General features: G+C 49.8%; 1 protein-coding gene across 1 annotated transcript; it reads right to left on the reverse strand.

Moving 5' to 3' along the window:
* Positions 1 to 8,166: 8,166 nt before the first annotated feature.
* On the reverse strand, positions 8,167 to 8,979 carry DIRAS3 (DIRAS family GTPase 3). The gene has a single exon (XM_082484186.1). The coding sequence runs from the start codon at positions 8,976 to 8,978 to the stop codon at positions 8,382 to 8,384; it is 597 nt and encodes a 198-aa protein (XP_082340312.1). The 5' UTR covers position 8,979; the 3' UTR covers positions 8,167 to 8,381.
* Between the last annotated feature and the right edge of the window lie 7,608 nt (positions 8,980 to 16,587).

A 16,587-nucleotide genomic window follows, 5' to 3' on the forward strand; every position in this document is an offset into this window, starting at 1 on the left:
CACGATTTGATAAAATAGCTGAATATTATTTCCAACCGCGCAACCTGCTTCGCTGTGAGGGTGTATCTCATCACCACGGAGATGGCTCTGGGCCGGCTGCTTCTCAGCCTCTCCATGTCCTGGGGGGGCTGAATCCAGCCGGGACCCCAGCCCTGCCCCGGCTCCTGCTGGGAGAACCGCACTAAGGCTGTTTTGAGCAGTAATGAATGCAACAAAAAAAAATATTAAACACCAAATATCCTTCTGCTACGCATGACTCACATAACGGACAAACACCAGCCACACTTCAGCATCCTCTTCCTTGTGCGTCAAGACTATTTTTTCCACCTAAAAAAGAACCTAACGAATCAATGCCTGGAATTATGCCTGTGGAAAGAGGGTAATTTCTTACAGTCAATAGAAATATTTTCCATTTTTGAGCCACGCTCTGGCTAATCTTTCCAGATCATCAAGACATCAGCCAATCTCCCCTGTTGCAGCTTGCCCAGCTGGTACGGCATCTGACAGCAGAAATAGCTGAAACAATCTGAGCGCAAACATCCCCTTATGTATTCATTTTCTCCCCTTTTCTTTTCGTGGGCTTTACTTTGTAGAAATGACACGTCGGGACTGCTCAGGGACAGACCCACATCTTGCGGCTCTGGTGTGCCGCTCCGGGGAGGCAGAGGGAGGATATTCTGTTACCCCCTCACCTCCGTACTCATTTCAACCAGCCGATATGGCCCTATATAGGGCTGAGCGTTGTGCGGAGGTAGGTTTTATCTCCTGGCCAGGGTCTGCTCCATCCCTTGCCCACCTGGGACGCTCCACGCCGGTGGCAGCAGCGATGGCAGAGATGCAGCCGAGAGCCGTCTGCACCACGGCAGCAGGAGGTGGGCAGCCAACGCCGGCTGAAGGCGGCTCTTCATCGCTCCCTTCTCAGAAGAGACCTCAGTCTTGATCCAGGGATTCCACCGGATGGATGGATTTTTCCCTCCAAGAGGGATTTTCACTGCCTGGGTGTGAGCTGCTCATCCCTCGCCCGCTGGGAGCCCACGGGCAGCCTGAGGCGGATAATGGGATGCAGGGGTTGGAGAAAACCGTGTAGGAACAAAGGAAAAAAACAGAAGGTAGGCGAGAAGAGCCTTCATATCTCCATCCTCAGATATTTTTAGTCTGAAAGGCACAAATGCATCACCGAGATATAAAAAGAAAGCTCCCCGCTGCTCCCCGTGCCGGAGAGCTGGCGCGGTGCTCTGCCGCTTCCCAGCCCGGTCAGACACTCGCCCTACGGCAGGGTGGGAGCAGGGACGCGCCGGGGTGGAAAGGAGTTTGGAAAGGGATGGCCCGCGCTCACCTGCCTGCCCACACGACACCCCAGCGCCGCCCTCTCCGTTCCGGGAGAGGGGCAGGCGATTCTGCTGCGGGAACAGCCGGGATGCCGGCGGCAGCACGTTCAACCACCCTTTCTTTGTGGGCAACAGAAACCTTGTGTTCACACATGGGCACGTGCCTGAGCTTTCCAGATACTGATCCTTGAAAAAAAAAACAAACAAAAAAACCCAGTAGAATTAGGCAGAATAAATCTGTCAGATATGAATGATTTCCTCTTACCTTTACCTGGGTGGAAAACCAGGATGCGTTTTAAAAAAGGGAGTCTTCATCAAGATACACGTGACAACCTTGCCCACAGTGTCTTTCTGGGCAAAAAGGAGCAACTTTTTCCTCTTCCCCACTGGGAGAAAAAGATTTTGATTTCTGCCGGCCAGCTCTCCCCATCCGGCTGTGCTGCCTCTTGGTGCCAAGGGTGCAAGCGTGCCACGGTGCTGTCTCCCACCGCTGCGGATCCTGACCACAGCTCTCACGTCGAAGGGCTGCGGGGGGTACCACCAGACTCAGCCCCAGGAGCCACGGGCTGGGTGAAGCTCACCCAGAAGCAGACGACGTTGACGTTTGCTGGATTCTGCGTATTTCTGGGTGACAAATGGCAAACCCAACACCCACGTCCCTCCCGGGTGACCCGGCGCACCGCTGCATGCTCGGGTTGCTCAGCCATGGATGTTTTGATATGATGTGGCCCTGATTTAATTTAGTCTCACCTCAGGGTATGGACAGCTGTCACCTCACAAGTGCCCTTCCCGAAAAGCAGAGGGGAAACAAGACGACTCTTGCTGCCACTGAAGAAGCCCAGACGGAAAAGCTGCAGACTGCCTGGCCGTTCGCTCCAGAGGAGCAGCCTAAACGAGCAGGCTGACTTAATTCTGTGTGTTAAAGATGGTGCAAGTGCTACACCGGCAAACTATGAAGGCTGTGCCGCGCTATATTCCCTCGGCCCTCCTCCTCATGAAGTTCAACCAGGCCAAGTGCAGGGTCCTGCACGTGGTCCAGGGCAATCCCAAGCACAAATCCAGGCTGGGTGGGGAATGGATGGAGTGCAGCCCTGAGGAGAAGGACTTGGGGGAGTTGGGGGATGAGGAGCTCCCCATGAGCCGGCGATGTGCGCCGGCAGCCCAGACAGCCCCCCGCCCCCCGGGCTGCATCCCCCACAGCGTGGCCAGCAGGGCCAGGGGGGGATCGGGCCCCTCTGCTGCGCTGTGCTCTGGGGAGACCCCCCCGCAGTGCTGCCTCCAGCTTGGGGGGTCCCCACAGCAGAAGGCCCCGGAGCTGTTGGAGCGGGGCCAGAGGAGGCCCCGGAGATGCTGGGAGGGCTGGAGCCCCTCTGCTGGGAGGACAGGCTGGGAGAGGGGGGAGGGGTCAGCCTGGAGAAGAGAAGGCTCTGGGGAGACCTCAGAGCCCCTTCCAGTGCCTAAAGGGGCTCCAGGAGAGCTGGGGAGGGATTTCTTACAAGGGCATGGAGTGATAGGACGAAGGGGAATGGCTTCAAACTGGAAGAGGGGAGATTTAGATGAGATATGAGGAAGAAATTGTCTCCTATGAGGGCGGTGAGCCCCTGGCGCAGGGTGCCCCGAGGAGCTGTGGCTGCCCCATCCCTGGAGGTGTTCAAGGCCGGGTTGGACGGGGCTGGGAGCAACCTGGGCTGGGGGGAGGTGGCCCTGCCCAGGGCAGGGGGGTGGCACTGGATGATCTTCAAGGTCCCTCCCAACCCAAACCATTCTCTGATTCTGTAACATCAGACATGGCCACCCTGCCAAGGCAGTGCTGGCACTTGAGTCCTGCCCTCCTTTCGCCGCTCCTCCTGGTCTCCTGCACTATCAGACGTAGGTTCAAAAGTGGGGCAAAAGGAAACAAGCAGGTGTAGCAGTGCTAGCCTGGCACGCAGCAATATCCATTAACTAGAAGGCTGCTCTTCTATAATTAGTTTTAAGCGGTCTTTAGCATTTTTATTAGCTCTTAGATGCTTTTGACATACTTAATTTACACCACTGAAGCTGCAGAAGATGGCAGACGATGATTAAGATGCGCTTTTACTCTTCTAGAGTGCACCGAGTACCTTGTGGCTACGGACCATGCATATAAAGCAATATTGCTTATTATTCCGAGCTGTTTGTTACATTAATCATGTGCCCGCTTCGCTCCAGAAGGGGGAATTAGAATATAGCAATATTCTGGCTGCTTGTTTTTAAAATACATGTGTGGGTGGACACTCCAGCTACTGCTCACATTTTTCTCTTGCAAGTCGCAGAAGAGCTGTGCGTGACTCTCCTGCCTGGTATTTTCTCTTGACACGAATTTTGGTGGCCAGATTGAGGAAGGAAGCCGCCTCAAGCCAGTCGACAAGTGTTGCGTGGAAATAATAAGTATTACTAATTGAGAAATGTTTGAATTTCTGGCTTGCAGAGAGGAAACCTTGGAACAGCTTTAAAAATGAAAGGTGCCATAATAATTTTTCCTCCAGCAAAGAAACAGAAGGCCTGCAGAGCTATTATCTTTGTCCATTAAACCTCTTCTCATTTGACACCTTCTAGCCTGAAAATTGCTTAACGAGCCCTCAGGAACGAACCGCAATGCTGTTTCTGAAAACTATTTGAGAGCCCTACTGTAAACAGAAAGCAAGGAATTGATTTTTCAGGACAAAATTTGAGCCAAGCTTTAAAGGAAGCTTGAGATTCTGCAACATAGACCTAAGGAAAACCTGTATTAATGCTGCACTCATTCCACGTTGCTTCCAATTTAAAGCGGCTGATGGTGGAGAAACTGAAAGACAGGGTTAAATTAGTGCTGGAAACGCATACCTAGCTGGTCAAAGCTAGGAATTGCCAGTCCTCGGTAAGTCCCGAGACAGAGGGTCGCGAGTAAACACAGTAATCGACTTTGCCTGAAACGTCTCAGCTTCATCCAGCCACCCACGCTCCCGGCAGGTCTCGTGATTCATTCAGGATGTTGCACAGAGAATTTTTACAGTCAATCGCGTTCCCCTCGTGATCCTGGAAAGACGTTAACGGAGGCATTAATAGCAACGCAACAAGTTGTATCGGTGTCTTCCGTGACCTTGTCTCACCACATCTGAACTCCTGAAGAACGTTTCAGAAAAACAGCGAGTTTGAATGAAGTTTGATTGAATCAGGGGGAAAAAAAAATTAAAAAAAAAAAAAAAAAAGAGAGAAAAACAACCAACTTGAGAAATAGTGAGTTACCATCCTGCTTGCCAGATACAAACAGCATGTCAAGGCATGTGTCTGAGCTGAACAGTTTACAGGATGCATAAATAGCACCATAAAAAACATGTTGGCACTGCCTCATGAAAAAGCACGCTGTCGGCAAACAGCAGCTATGGACAACGCCTGTAATGCAATACAGGAGCTGCACCTGACATCAGGACTGCTTGTTTACTCCAGACAAATGATTTCACCCAAATGTCTTTAACCAGAGCATCTTCTTTAAAAATAAAAACCAAACACACAGATCTGTTCACTTTTTTTAACTGCACGTATTCAAAAAAGGCTAAAGCAACTTCTAACATATACTCTTTACACTACAAAACACTTTAATATTTGAGATTATGAAACACAGACCTAAGGAAAACCAGTATTAATGTTCCACTCATTCTATGTTGCTGCCAAAAAAGTCCTTACTCCTTTAATTCATCAAAATGCTCCTACATGAGAAATAAAACTTAAGCCTGTGTGCAACCAACTCCTCAAACGCTATCTGCAGGAGGCACATATTACTTCAAGCACGGTTTTAGCAAAACCTTACCCATCAGTCCCTAAAAACGATGGCTCTTCAGCTATTCTGCAGTTAGCCCGAGGGCCATAATTCTACAGCTACGCCCTCGCTCCAGAATAATGACATTAGCCCAAGACTACTGGCTACAAGAGCGCATGAGGAACGATGCCACCGGCTGTCCCAGCACACACAGACCCACCAGATCTGGGGTACGAGGAAGCAGATCCGAATACGAGGTTTATGAATTCATTTACAAGTGGAATGTGGCCACTGTTTCGTAATGATTAATGAGCATCCCCAAGCAATATGGTATTTTTCACTCTGTTACTAATTATAGGAGATCTCTACATAGCTCCCTGGAAGATCGTGAAGATACTGCCCTGCAATTTAGATTTGTACGGAACTTTTAATAGCCAACATCTTGACAGGCATCAGTTCAATTACAATAAATTTCCCTTCTTGAAAGAATGATAGATTACAAACAGACAAAAATCTGGCTAGTTCAGTTTATATGGAAACAAATATAGTTATACAATTTATTTATTAATACAGTTTTAATCTACGATACCATTGATCTAGCACACCCAAAACATAGATGATTTACACAGCCGCACCAGGTGTCACTTGTTCCCAACCTGCTCTGGGGTGGGACGTGGGGTCCTGACGCTCCCACACCACCATCCTGCATCGCCGGGAGCACCCCACATCTCCTCCCGAGCATCTCCATCGCCCACGCAGTCCCGTGGGACCTCCTCACATAGCCACCAAAGGCAGGTGGGGGGATGTGCCAGCCATTCTGCCAGGCGCAGGCAGGACTGAGCCTCTTCTGTTCATATTAGCTGTTCCTCGTGCTCTGCCGGACCCCAGCGATCTCCGTACCACGCACACGGAAAGCGCCGCAGTGATAATGACACACTGCAGAACATCTCGGCTGTGGGAACAATTGCAGATACGCGCTGCCCAGCCTTTGCACAGGCATCTCCGTGAAGGCAGTGGGAGTTGTAGAGACATTATTAGGTCTCATGACATTTTAAAAAGGCTTAAATATAAAATGACTTATAGGGTTTTCAAAGGCTGGAATGGAACTGAAATAGTCTTTGCAATAATAATTGCCAGATGCCAAAAACAACCCACAGAGAAGCATTGCATAACTGCTCGGAAATGAAAGAACAGGGAGATCAAAATCCATGCACAAAGTTAGAGAGGAAAAAGGCAGAGTTATTTCCAAGCAAAGCCATTAGGGCTGCTTCTACAGCCGCCCTTCAGCCTGACTCACCCCTGACTGCAACAGAAGAGAAGGTTACAAGCAGCAGCGGCAGCACCACCGCTCCGGCACGGGAAGCTCGCGGGACACCATCTCCCATAAGAAAAATCAGGCGTAGAGCCTTTGTATCAACCTGGCAAATCCACGCTTTATTTTGGCGAGTAAGCGTAACATTTCAGTCAGCACCGAACACTCAGTCAGAACTTGTTTGGGTTTCTGAAATCGTAACGAGTAAGATTTTCTGCTGAATCAAATGGGGTGAGGGCTCCGCTGTAACTGGGGCAAACTCCCCCGGCACACACTGACCCCAAACTGAGAGATTGTGTAGGCACGGCTGGAGGAGACGGGAAAAACCGCTCACGGACAGAGAGAGGAGACAACGGAGCATCAGGAGCGAGCCAGTGTGAGAGTTGTTCAAATAGGTGAGACATTAACATGGATACAAACCTCACGGCTTTGTGTGTTAGTCGGCAACATGTGAACAAGTAACGGCCAAGAGAACAGGCCCTTCTGTAGCATCTTACGTATAAAACCAGCAGTTATTAATAGACACTAATGCTTCAAACTAAGAAAGGGTATGTACTTTCCAGCATCTCCTGTTCCATTTTTTGTTCATCTTCAACAATAAAACCACTTCACTAGAAAAGTGCTATAAAAAGCAGCAACTCCTCTCTCCCATGTCTCTTGCGTCAGGACTAAGTTGCTGCGTAAAAATCAAATCTACAATGCAATACTGAAGCCCTTAACAGTCTTCTGCTTGGACTAATACATACCCAAAGTAGGAGATCTACGGCATAGGCTGATCACAAACACTTGCACTTATTTTCTTGCTTTTCTCAGCCATGCACTGCAGATGAGACTTATCATGCTTGCCTCTTGCTAACAATAGCAAAAAAAAAAAAAAAAAAAGCAGGAGGGACACAAAAGATAGACTAAGTCCACGTCTCCAGTCCTTACATTTGTGGGAAGTGTCTGCTAAAAGTTTCTGTCACGGAGGAGTTTGCTTTAAACCTGCAGCTTCCAGGTGTAGATGTTTCTTCCCGAAGCAGTGTTACCTGAACCGACTTGTCATAAATCCCAACTAAAACCTGGGTAACTTGGATGAAATAAGAGAGGGGGAAACAAAAAATATCTAAGAGAACACCGAGAAGACTGCAAAAGTAGTTTCAGCCACATGCAAAACCAGACTGACAGTTGAGAAAGGCAAGGCGCTAGGATAACCCGGATAACCAGTGCCAGGATAACCAACCACGACATCAACCGGTACCTACAACAGCCCGATTACCTTCATGATGGAGGCAGATCTTGCTTAAGGATGCCAGAAATCACCCCTCGATCTGGAGCCAGAGCACGTGGAACCCCCGGCCTCGGTCAACAGGGAAGTCAGAGTAAAGGGGATAAAAAAGCAAACAGCTTGATTATATGCAGGTAGAACTGTAACCACTCACAGAACTGCAGAAGTCTCAGGAATTGTTTTGCACATAGGAAAACTTAACTTCTACCATGGAAAAACTGAGTCTTGGGTAGGGAAGCCTGTCTGTCATAAATGTAAAGATCTGGAGTCATGTTCATGTTCATTGGCAGTGCAACTGCCCAGCTTTGTTAAAGATTTGCTCTGGTCAATATTCCTGAAAACACATATACACATTATAGATACCATGATTTCTTTCAAGCCAATAGGCTGGAAATACTTAAAAAATTAGTACGTACTCACAGGAATAGAGGTGTTTGTTTCTGACTGACATTTTTCTCTACTGTAAACTCCCTGTATTAAAAACTTCTAGTCACATGCAATGGCTAACATTGAACGTTTATTATTTAAAAAAAAATACACATGCAGAAAGCCATCCTCTTTAAAACCAACACATAAAATAATCCAGCAGAGATTTTAGAGAAAAGCAATAGCCCTGTAAGACATGGATTTGTCTGAAATCTCCAGCAGAAATGCATTTTCAGTGGGAGTCCATGCTCCGATTACACCATGCAGAGGTGCAAGTCCAGCCAAAGTCAATCACATAACAGAGCACTTGCCTTGCAGTTTATCTTTCTTTTTCTGCTGCTTGGATTTCTTTCCGTCCACCTGGAGACTGACAGTTCTCCTCTTCTCCAGATTCAAGAGCTCCTGGAAGAGCTCCTGCACGTTGTAGTTCATTTTGGCCGATGTCTCCATAAAGGAGCACTTCCACTTGCTGGCTAACGCTTGCCCCTCGCTGGCATCCAGCTCCCTCTGGGTCTCGTCACTTTTGTTACCCACCAACATTATTGGGATTTTTTGGATGTCCCCTTTAATCTGACAAATCTGTTCAAAGATGGGCTGAAGATCTTCCATGGACTGCCTGCTGGTGACAGAGTACACCAAGATGAAAGCATGCCCTTTGGATATAGACAGCCTCTGCATAGCAGGGAACTGATGGCTTCCCGTGGTGTCTGTAATCTGAAGGGTGCAGATGCTCTTATCACAGCTGATTACCTGCCGGTACGTATCTTCAATTGTGGGGATATAGGTTTCCCTGAAAGTTCCCCTGACAAAACGAAGCACCAAGGAGCTTTTGCCAACCCCTGCTGCTCCGAACACAACCACCCTGTAATCATTGCTTTGTTCAGGCATGTTTGCTGCGCTGCGATACCGGTGAAGATTTTAACTGAAAAAGCCCGAGTTCTTCAAGTTTACACACCCCTATACAGAGGTGGCCTGCGGAGAAGGGAAAGGGAGAGGAGGCGAAGGGAAAGAGAGGAGCAAGGGGAGAGAAAGAAATCGTTCACACCATCTCAGTAATTTTACAGTAGGGTATTGAAATAAGCAGTTAAGTCACTCCCCTCCCATCCTTTTTTCTTGCGTTAAGGAGAAATAAAAAACGACACACACACACGGCACGCATCCCATGCACACTTAATAAGTGAAAAGGAATTCACCTGTAGCCATCAGCTCCACCGTCCAGCGACACAAGACTGAGACCGCCTGCCAGCAGCGGGGAGGGGAGGGAAGGGAGAGGAGGAGAGGCTGGGCTCCCTGCTGCCCCCTCCTCCTCCTCCTCCTTCTCCGATGGATGGATGGATGGATGGATGATGGATGGAGGGCAGCCACCGCAGGGAGCTGTGCCCCTTCCCCAGGCAGAGCACAGCGCAGGCAGGACACCTCTCCAAGGAGGGTGGGCCTGCCCCTGCGCCTCATAAAAATCCAACGGTTCCCCCCCCCCCCCAGATAAATAAATAATCAACATAGCAACCCGAATCTGGCGGTTAAAGCTGTTGGAGCTGAGTTTCGGGGCTCCGTCATGTTAATTTCATGCACAAATGCTCTTTCCCGCCATCACCACCACCCCCCCCCCCCCCCCCCCCCCGCAATGACAGGCCTTGTTGCCCTTCTCCCCCCCACACCCCTGCTCCCCAGCTGACAATTAAGGCTGATTTTAATTTAACCCTTAAAATACGGGTCGGGTTTCCTCCCCTGCTGCCATTAAAAGCGGCAGGGACGACCTAAAGTACTCTTGCAGCCCCCCCCCCCCCCCGCCCCGGACAAGCCACCAAACCTTTCGGGCTATGGCCGCTAAGGTCCGTTACTTTGACATGGCTCCCTCGCCCCGGCCAATAAAATACACAGTTGTATTTCACAATCACAAGTTTTATTTCTCCTCGTTCGTGAGGAATTTCCCCAAACACCGTCCCTCCACACCCCCTCTCCGAAAGCGGCCATGTCCGTCCGTCCGTCCGTCCCCGTCCCCGTCCCCCCCCCGCTTCACCCCCGCCACGCTGCGGGGCCCACACCGCCCGCTTCCCTCCCGCCTCCCCGCCCCGCTCCGCCGGAGCCGCCTTCCCCGTCCGTCCCACCCACCCCCCTCCCCCCGTCGCCACCGCCGCCGCCATGGCGAACGGGAGAGGGCGTCCCGCAGCCGGCTGCTGCCTCACCGCCCCGCCATGGCGGTGGGCGGCTGAGCGTAGCCCCTTCCCCGGCCCCTTTCCCCCCCTGCGCGCCCGCTGAGGCGCGGCCCGGCCCTCCCTCAGGCCCCAAAATGGCGGCCGGTGGAGGGGGCTCTCTCAGACCCAAACCTGCTTTCTCCAGAGCCACCCACCCGCACCCAGAGGGGAACCAGGCCAGCCTCCACACCAGGGACAAGGCCTGGCTTGTGAGCGGGTTAATATGGAGGGCTTAATTGGCAAATTAAGGTGCCCAGGAGCACCACAGGGCTTGTCTGCCACAGGGCTGGAGGGCACCAGCCTTGGAGCAATGTTGTCCAAAAAATCATATTTGTTACCTGGTGCACAATAGCCAATCTCACACACTAGGATGAGACATTTATTATTTATTTCAGAGTTGCACAAGGCTGGGCGCTCGGGGGGTTTTCCCACGAACCAAGCGCACCCCAAACAGGATGTTCCATGAGATTTATAAACATAATCTCCGTCTGTACTTTTGCTGTATCTTCTTTCTTCTGGTCCATTTGATTTTCTGCGGTCTGTAACAAATAAACTTGTGCCTGCCAAGCATGAGCTTCAGGAATTCGTACTTGTATTTTTTCCTTGTTCAAAACTGATTTGTGCTCCCCATTTACTTAATAAGTCTCCTCCCATGAGAGGCACTGGGCGTTCCGGCACATGTAAGAATTCACAAACTGCTGTCTGTTTGCCAAGTCTACATTTAACAGGTTTTAAAAATGATTTTACCTCTCGCTTTCCCATGGCCCCCATCGCCAGCATAGTAGATTTACTTAGAGGTCCTTTACAACTATTTAATACAGAGTATGTAGCTCCTGCACCCACTAAAAAGCTTATTGTCTCATTCCCCAGCTTTACTGGAACCAGGGGCTCTGCTGGGGAGTTTGGCATACCTGTCCCCAGTCCAATCATTCAGAATCCTCTATCCCCATCATTAATGAATCTGCCTCAGGGGCAGGAACTGGCTGTCCATTTCCTCGAATCTTTTTAGGACATTCATTCTTCCAATGCCCATATCCTTTACGAAGGGCACACTGATCTCCACCTAGAAGCGCTCGTCCCCTCGGTGGCATTCCTCTTCCTCTGCCTGGACCTCTTCCTCTCGCAAAACCCCTTCCTCTGAATGCAGCTTTTGCTTGGACAAAAGCAGCAGCTAAAACGCTAGCCTGTCGTCTCCCACTTTTCTCTTTTTCTTTCTGCTTTTCCTTTCTGCTTTTCCTTCCTTTCTACCTCCTCCCTGCTATTATATGCCTTATACCCTATTTCTATCAATTGGGAGACCAACATTCCCGAGACCCCGTCTACTTTCTGCAACATCTTCCTTATGTCTGGAGCAGACTGTCTTATAAATGATGTATTAAAAGTCACCTCATTTGTCTCATTGTCAGGATTCAAATCTGTCCATTTCCTTGCAGCTTCATAAAGTCTTTCGTAAAATGTAGAAGGATCTTCATTTGGACCCTGAACCACTTGATACAATTTAGCTAGATTCTTAGGTCTCGGGACCCCATTTTTAATGTCATAGAGAATTAGCTGTTGATACTGTTTAATCATTAATTTCCCACCATTGGAATTAGGATTCCAGGTAGGGTCCTGATTCGGCATGAAATGTTCAGGCCTTTCCCTGTTAATCTGCCTGTTCTTTTCATTTGCTTTTTCTAACACCAGCCGTTCTTCCTAGGGGAGGAGAAAGGCATTTAAAAGTACCTGCATATCCTTCCAATCGGCGTTATGATTCTCGATTATAATTTGAATTGTTCTATACATTTTATCAGGATCCTCCCAGTAAGGTCCAGCTGACTCCTTCCACTTTAATAGATCAGAGGTAGTAAAAGGAACCTGTACATGTACAGGCAACCCCATGGCCCCCACAGCTTCTCTAAGAGGGGCCTGAAGAACCGCATGTTGTTGAGCTCGAGTCCTCCCCACTATGGGGCTAAATCCTTCCGCCCCACAGGAAGAATCCTGATTCCGTTCTCTCCCCATTCTGCTGCCTTGAACAGAATCAGTTTCTGTAGCTACAAGAAATTGCACATTTTCTTCCTCCTCTTCCATTTTTATACCTCTTTTTCCAATACTACATGATGAACAACATGTGGGATTTTCCTTTTTCTCATCCATCATCATCGTTGCATTAGAATCATTTGCCATCAACCAACATTTCTTTCTGGTGTCGTGATAATTTCTTAAAGTGAAAAATAAATCCACATACGGAACTTCATCCCACTTATTTTGCCTCCTACAGAACAACATTAACTGCAAAATAGTATTATAACTCAAAGTTCCCATTTCAGGCCACTCTTCTTCACCCTCCAACTTATACATCAGCCACCATTTGTGTACAATACTCTTAATTTTCCTTTTGTCAGAGGGTCTCCACCAAACTTATTCCAATTCCTAAGAATACATCCTAAAGGGAAGCAGGGGGAGGGCTCAGAAGAAGTACTGGTATTATTACCCAGGTACATATTATTACCCAGAAAGAAAACCTTTAACCTCTTCTTCATACACTCTGGTCGTCACCATCTAACATGTATGATTAATTCCTTATAAAATACCACACCTATGAGCCTTATAATTATTAATTCCTTATAAAATACCACACCACCTATGAGCCTTTTGTTACCCCCTTTTTATAACCTTCTCCACTTCTTACTCTCAATGTCTCTAATTAGTCTGATACCTCTGAGTCACTTACCACTACCAGACGAGGAGAAAACTTACACAGAGTTCTCCCCGATCAAGAGGTCGGTGTGCGCTGGAGTCTGAGCAGTTGTTCTCCCCGCTGGTTGTCAGCAAGTCGATCCGGGCAAGGCTTGTCCCATATGGGTCACCAGAAATTGTTGTCCGAAAAATCAGATTTTTTATGCAGTGCGCAATAGACAATCTCACACACCAGGATGAGATGTTGCTGATTTATTTCAGAGTTGCACAAGGCTGGGCGCTCGGTGGGTTTTCCCATGAACCAAGCACACCCCGAACAGGATGTTCCGCGCGATTTATAAATATGTTTTACAACATCATGATCATATTAGTAGCTCCTTACTTATAATTGATTGGTTAGTAATTTACATATGGTTGTACAGTTGAGTTATAGCTAATACACGTGCTCAGGAGAAGGCTCTTCACCTGAGCAAGGGTCTTCTTGACCTGTTGGCCTGATTTTTAGTATTACAATGAAGGTAGTTCAGCTTAGGACACTCTAAATCCTATCTTGCCAAGTTGGCTAAACTCTCCAAAACATGTTGATTAGTAGCGTTCCCAAGGTCCATATGTTCACATGATCCAGGATGTTCCTCCTCAAGAATGTTAACAATGCTTGCTTTCCTTAATCAGGAGTTCTTTCACTAATCATCCTTGCCAGACTGAAGGATAGAATCCTCCTTATCCATGAGTATATAAACATGGTCTCTCAACATTAGTCACTATTAACCATTTCGAGGATATGCTTTGGTAACAGCAGGGCGTCAACATTTGTCACGTTGATATGTGTCATTTGTTTAGCCCTAATTCCCTTATACTACCAGTACAAATCCAGGCTGGGCGGGGAATGGCTGGAGAGCAGCCCTGAGGAGAAGGACCTGGGGGTGTTGGGGGATGAGGAGCTCCCCATGAGCCGGCAATGTGCGCTGGCAGCCCAGAGAGCCCCCCGCCCCCCCGGCTGCATCCCCCGCAGCGTGGCCAGCAGGGCCAGGGGGGGATTGGGCCCCTCTGCTGCGCTCTGCTCTGGGGAGACCCCCCCGCAGTGCTGCCTCCAGCTCGGGGGGTCCCCACAGCAGAAGGCCCCGGAGCTGTTGGAGCGGGGCCAGAGGGGGCCCCGGAGATGCTGGGAGGGCTGGAGCCCCTCTGCTGGGAGGACAGGCTGGGAGAGGTGGGGGGGTCAGCCTGGAGAGGAGAAGGCTGTGGGGAGACCTCAGAGCCCCTTCAAGTGCCTAAAGGGGCTCCAGGAGAGCTGGGGGAGGGGACTTTTTACAAGGGCATGGAGTTATAGGAGGAGGGGGAACGGTTTTACACTGAAAGAGGGGAGATTTAGATGAGATAGTAGGAAGAAATTCTCTCCTGTGCGGGCGGTGAGCCCCTGGCGCAGGTTGCCCCGAGAAGCTGTGGCTGCCCCATCCCTGGAGGTGTTCAAGGCCGGGTTGGACGGGGCTGGGAGCAACCTGGGCTGGGGGGAGGTGTCCCTGCCCGGGGCAGGGGGGTTAGAACTAGATGATCTTCAAGGTCCCTTCCATGATTCTATGATTCTATGAACAGTGACATCTCCCTCTGCAACAATTAAAACCATCCCTGTGCCTGACTGTGACCGGGAGGGGGGTGTTGCATTGCCTTGATGAGAATTCTTCTCTTTTTTCCTCTAGAATGTTTTTTTTTTTTCTGAGCATGACCTCGGGCTTGGACCTGTCTGGAAGTCTGCAAAAAGCCGCGGGTCCCTCGGTGGCCATCAGGCAGTCATCAGCGTGAGCTGAGCTACCCAGGGGAGAGGGTGGTCCCTGGCCAGCGTGCTCGGACAAGGCCAGGGCCTGGGAAACGAGGAATACGCCAATTTTAAAATGTGACAAAGGGCATTTGTGGTGCTCCGCTGCCAGGACATTCAGCAGGAGGAGAGCAAGTGGGACAAATGTCCCTGTTCAGAGCTCAGCTCTGGTGGGGAGTCTTGAAAATGGGGGTGCCCTTGGCCAAGGGGTGTCTGGCTGTCTTGTCTGCAACTCTTGTGCTGCCCAAGACAGGGGTGTTTAAGATACCCTTTTGCAAAGGTTCACTCTTTTATTGTTGTCATTACAGTTAAACTACAGCAGGACAAACTCTGCAGCCAAAGGGGCCGGTACCCTCACCTGAGGACGTCCCTGTGCCACCAACCTCAGGAGAGGACGGTCCAGAGATCTTTCCCCCTTCACAGAAGATGTAGCTGGTTAGAGACGGTGCCGTAGATGTTTCCCCTGATTCTGTGGGTCACAGGGCCTGGTTTGGGGAATAACAGCTCTAAATGGGGCAAATAAAATACTTCTGAAAGTATACAGGAACATGGTTCTTCTCAGCTTCTCCTGCAGACGACCTGCCCTGCCCTGGCCTCCTGTCCATCCCAACCATACACATCTTGGACAGCAAGCTTGCCCGCTCGGGTCCCCTGCTCCTCCTGTGCTCCCCGTGCAGACCAGAAGTGACTGTCTCTTTCACAGGCTAAACTCTCAAAGAAATAATTGCTTATCCCAACACACGGTGCTTAATAACCTGGGGTTCCAAAAGCCATAATTACATCCTCGTCACAGAAGGGCGATGCCGCTGCTTGCGGTCTGGGATGAGTACACAAGCTTCTGGCTGGGGCACGCTCAGGTCTGTAAGCCCAAGAGTTAAATCTCTTTGGGGGCATTTGTCACAGCCCTTCCTCGAAAGCTTGGAGCCGGGGAAGGGAAGGATCACTCCCCGGTGGGACATTGCTCTGCCGCATTGGCACTAACGGATCCAGAGCAGCTGGAAGTAGCTGTGAAAGCCAAGTGGAGGAGGTTAAGGCAGCCGGGATTTGAATCCCGCATTAAATTAATGCACTAACTGGAAGAGGAAAGACACACGTAGCCTATATACTGACGCAGGTTGTAGTATGATTACAAAACCCAATTTGGCAGCGGTGGGAGCCTGTTTTCCCGCAGCAGGGATGGAGGCAAGGAGCTGTGCCATTCCTGCGCAGACCAAAGGCAAGCAGCATCGCTCGCGGTCCGAGGCTTGATCCCTTGGCTGCTCCCCAGCGGCCGTGTCCCCCCCTGAGGCTCCCCGCTTCCCCACAGCCTCTCCAGTGCCCCGCTTGCCTTCGGAGGGCGGACAGCCACAGGGCGTCCTGTGGACCGCACACTGGGAGAGGGAGGGAAGCCCTCCACCACAGGGGGTGACTTCGGGAATACAATTGCAGGTGCTTGGCAAGTTAAAAGCTTTATAAATCTACTTGCACTGGTACAGGAGCTGGAGAGCAATCTGCTTATAGGCGGTCTCAGTCGAATTCTGGAACAGAGGGACTATGCCCCAAAAGGAGAAAATGCTGACAAAGGCACAATTTCCATTGCTGATATTAGTTTTCCCCTATCCCCAAAATTTCTGGAAGTGTCCAACACACCTGACCCACTGGCCCCAGTGTTGGCTATGCCACTGGGAGCAGACCAGGCAAAAAATCGCTTTTCCTGGGGTTTATGAACAGATTAATTTTGCTCAGGGCCAACTGGCTGTGCAAAAGCCTCTTTAAGGCAACATCCCGCCTTTTCACCTCTCCCCAGAAACCTTACCCTGCTTTACCACGG

The sequence above is a fragment of the Vanellus vanellus genome, assembly GCF_965231255.1.
Source record: "Vanellus vanellus genome assembly, chromosome: 5".
Classification (NCBI taxonomy): domain Eukaryota; kingdom Metazoa; phylum Chordata; class Aves; order Charadriiformes; family Charadriidae; genus Vanellus; species Vanellus vanellus.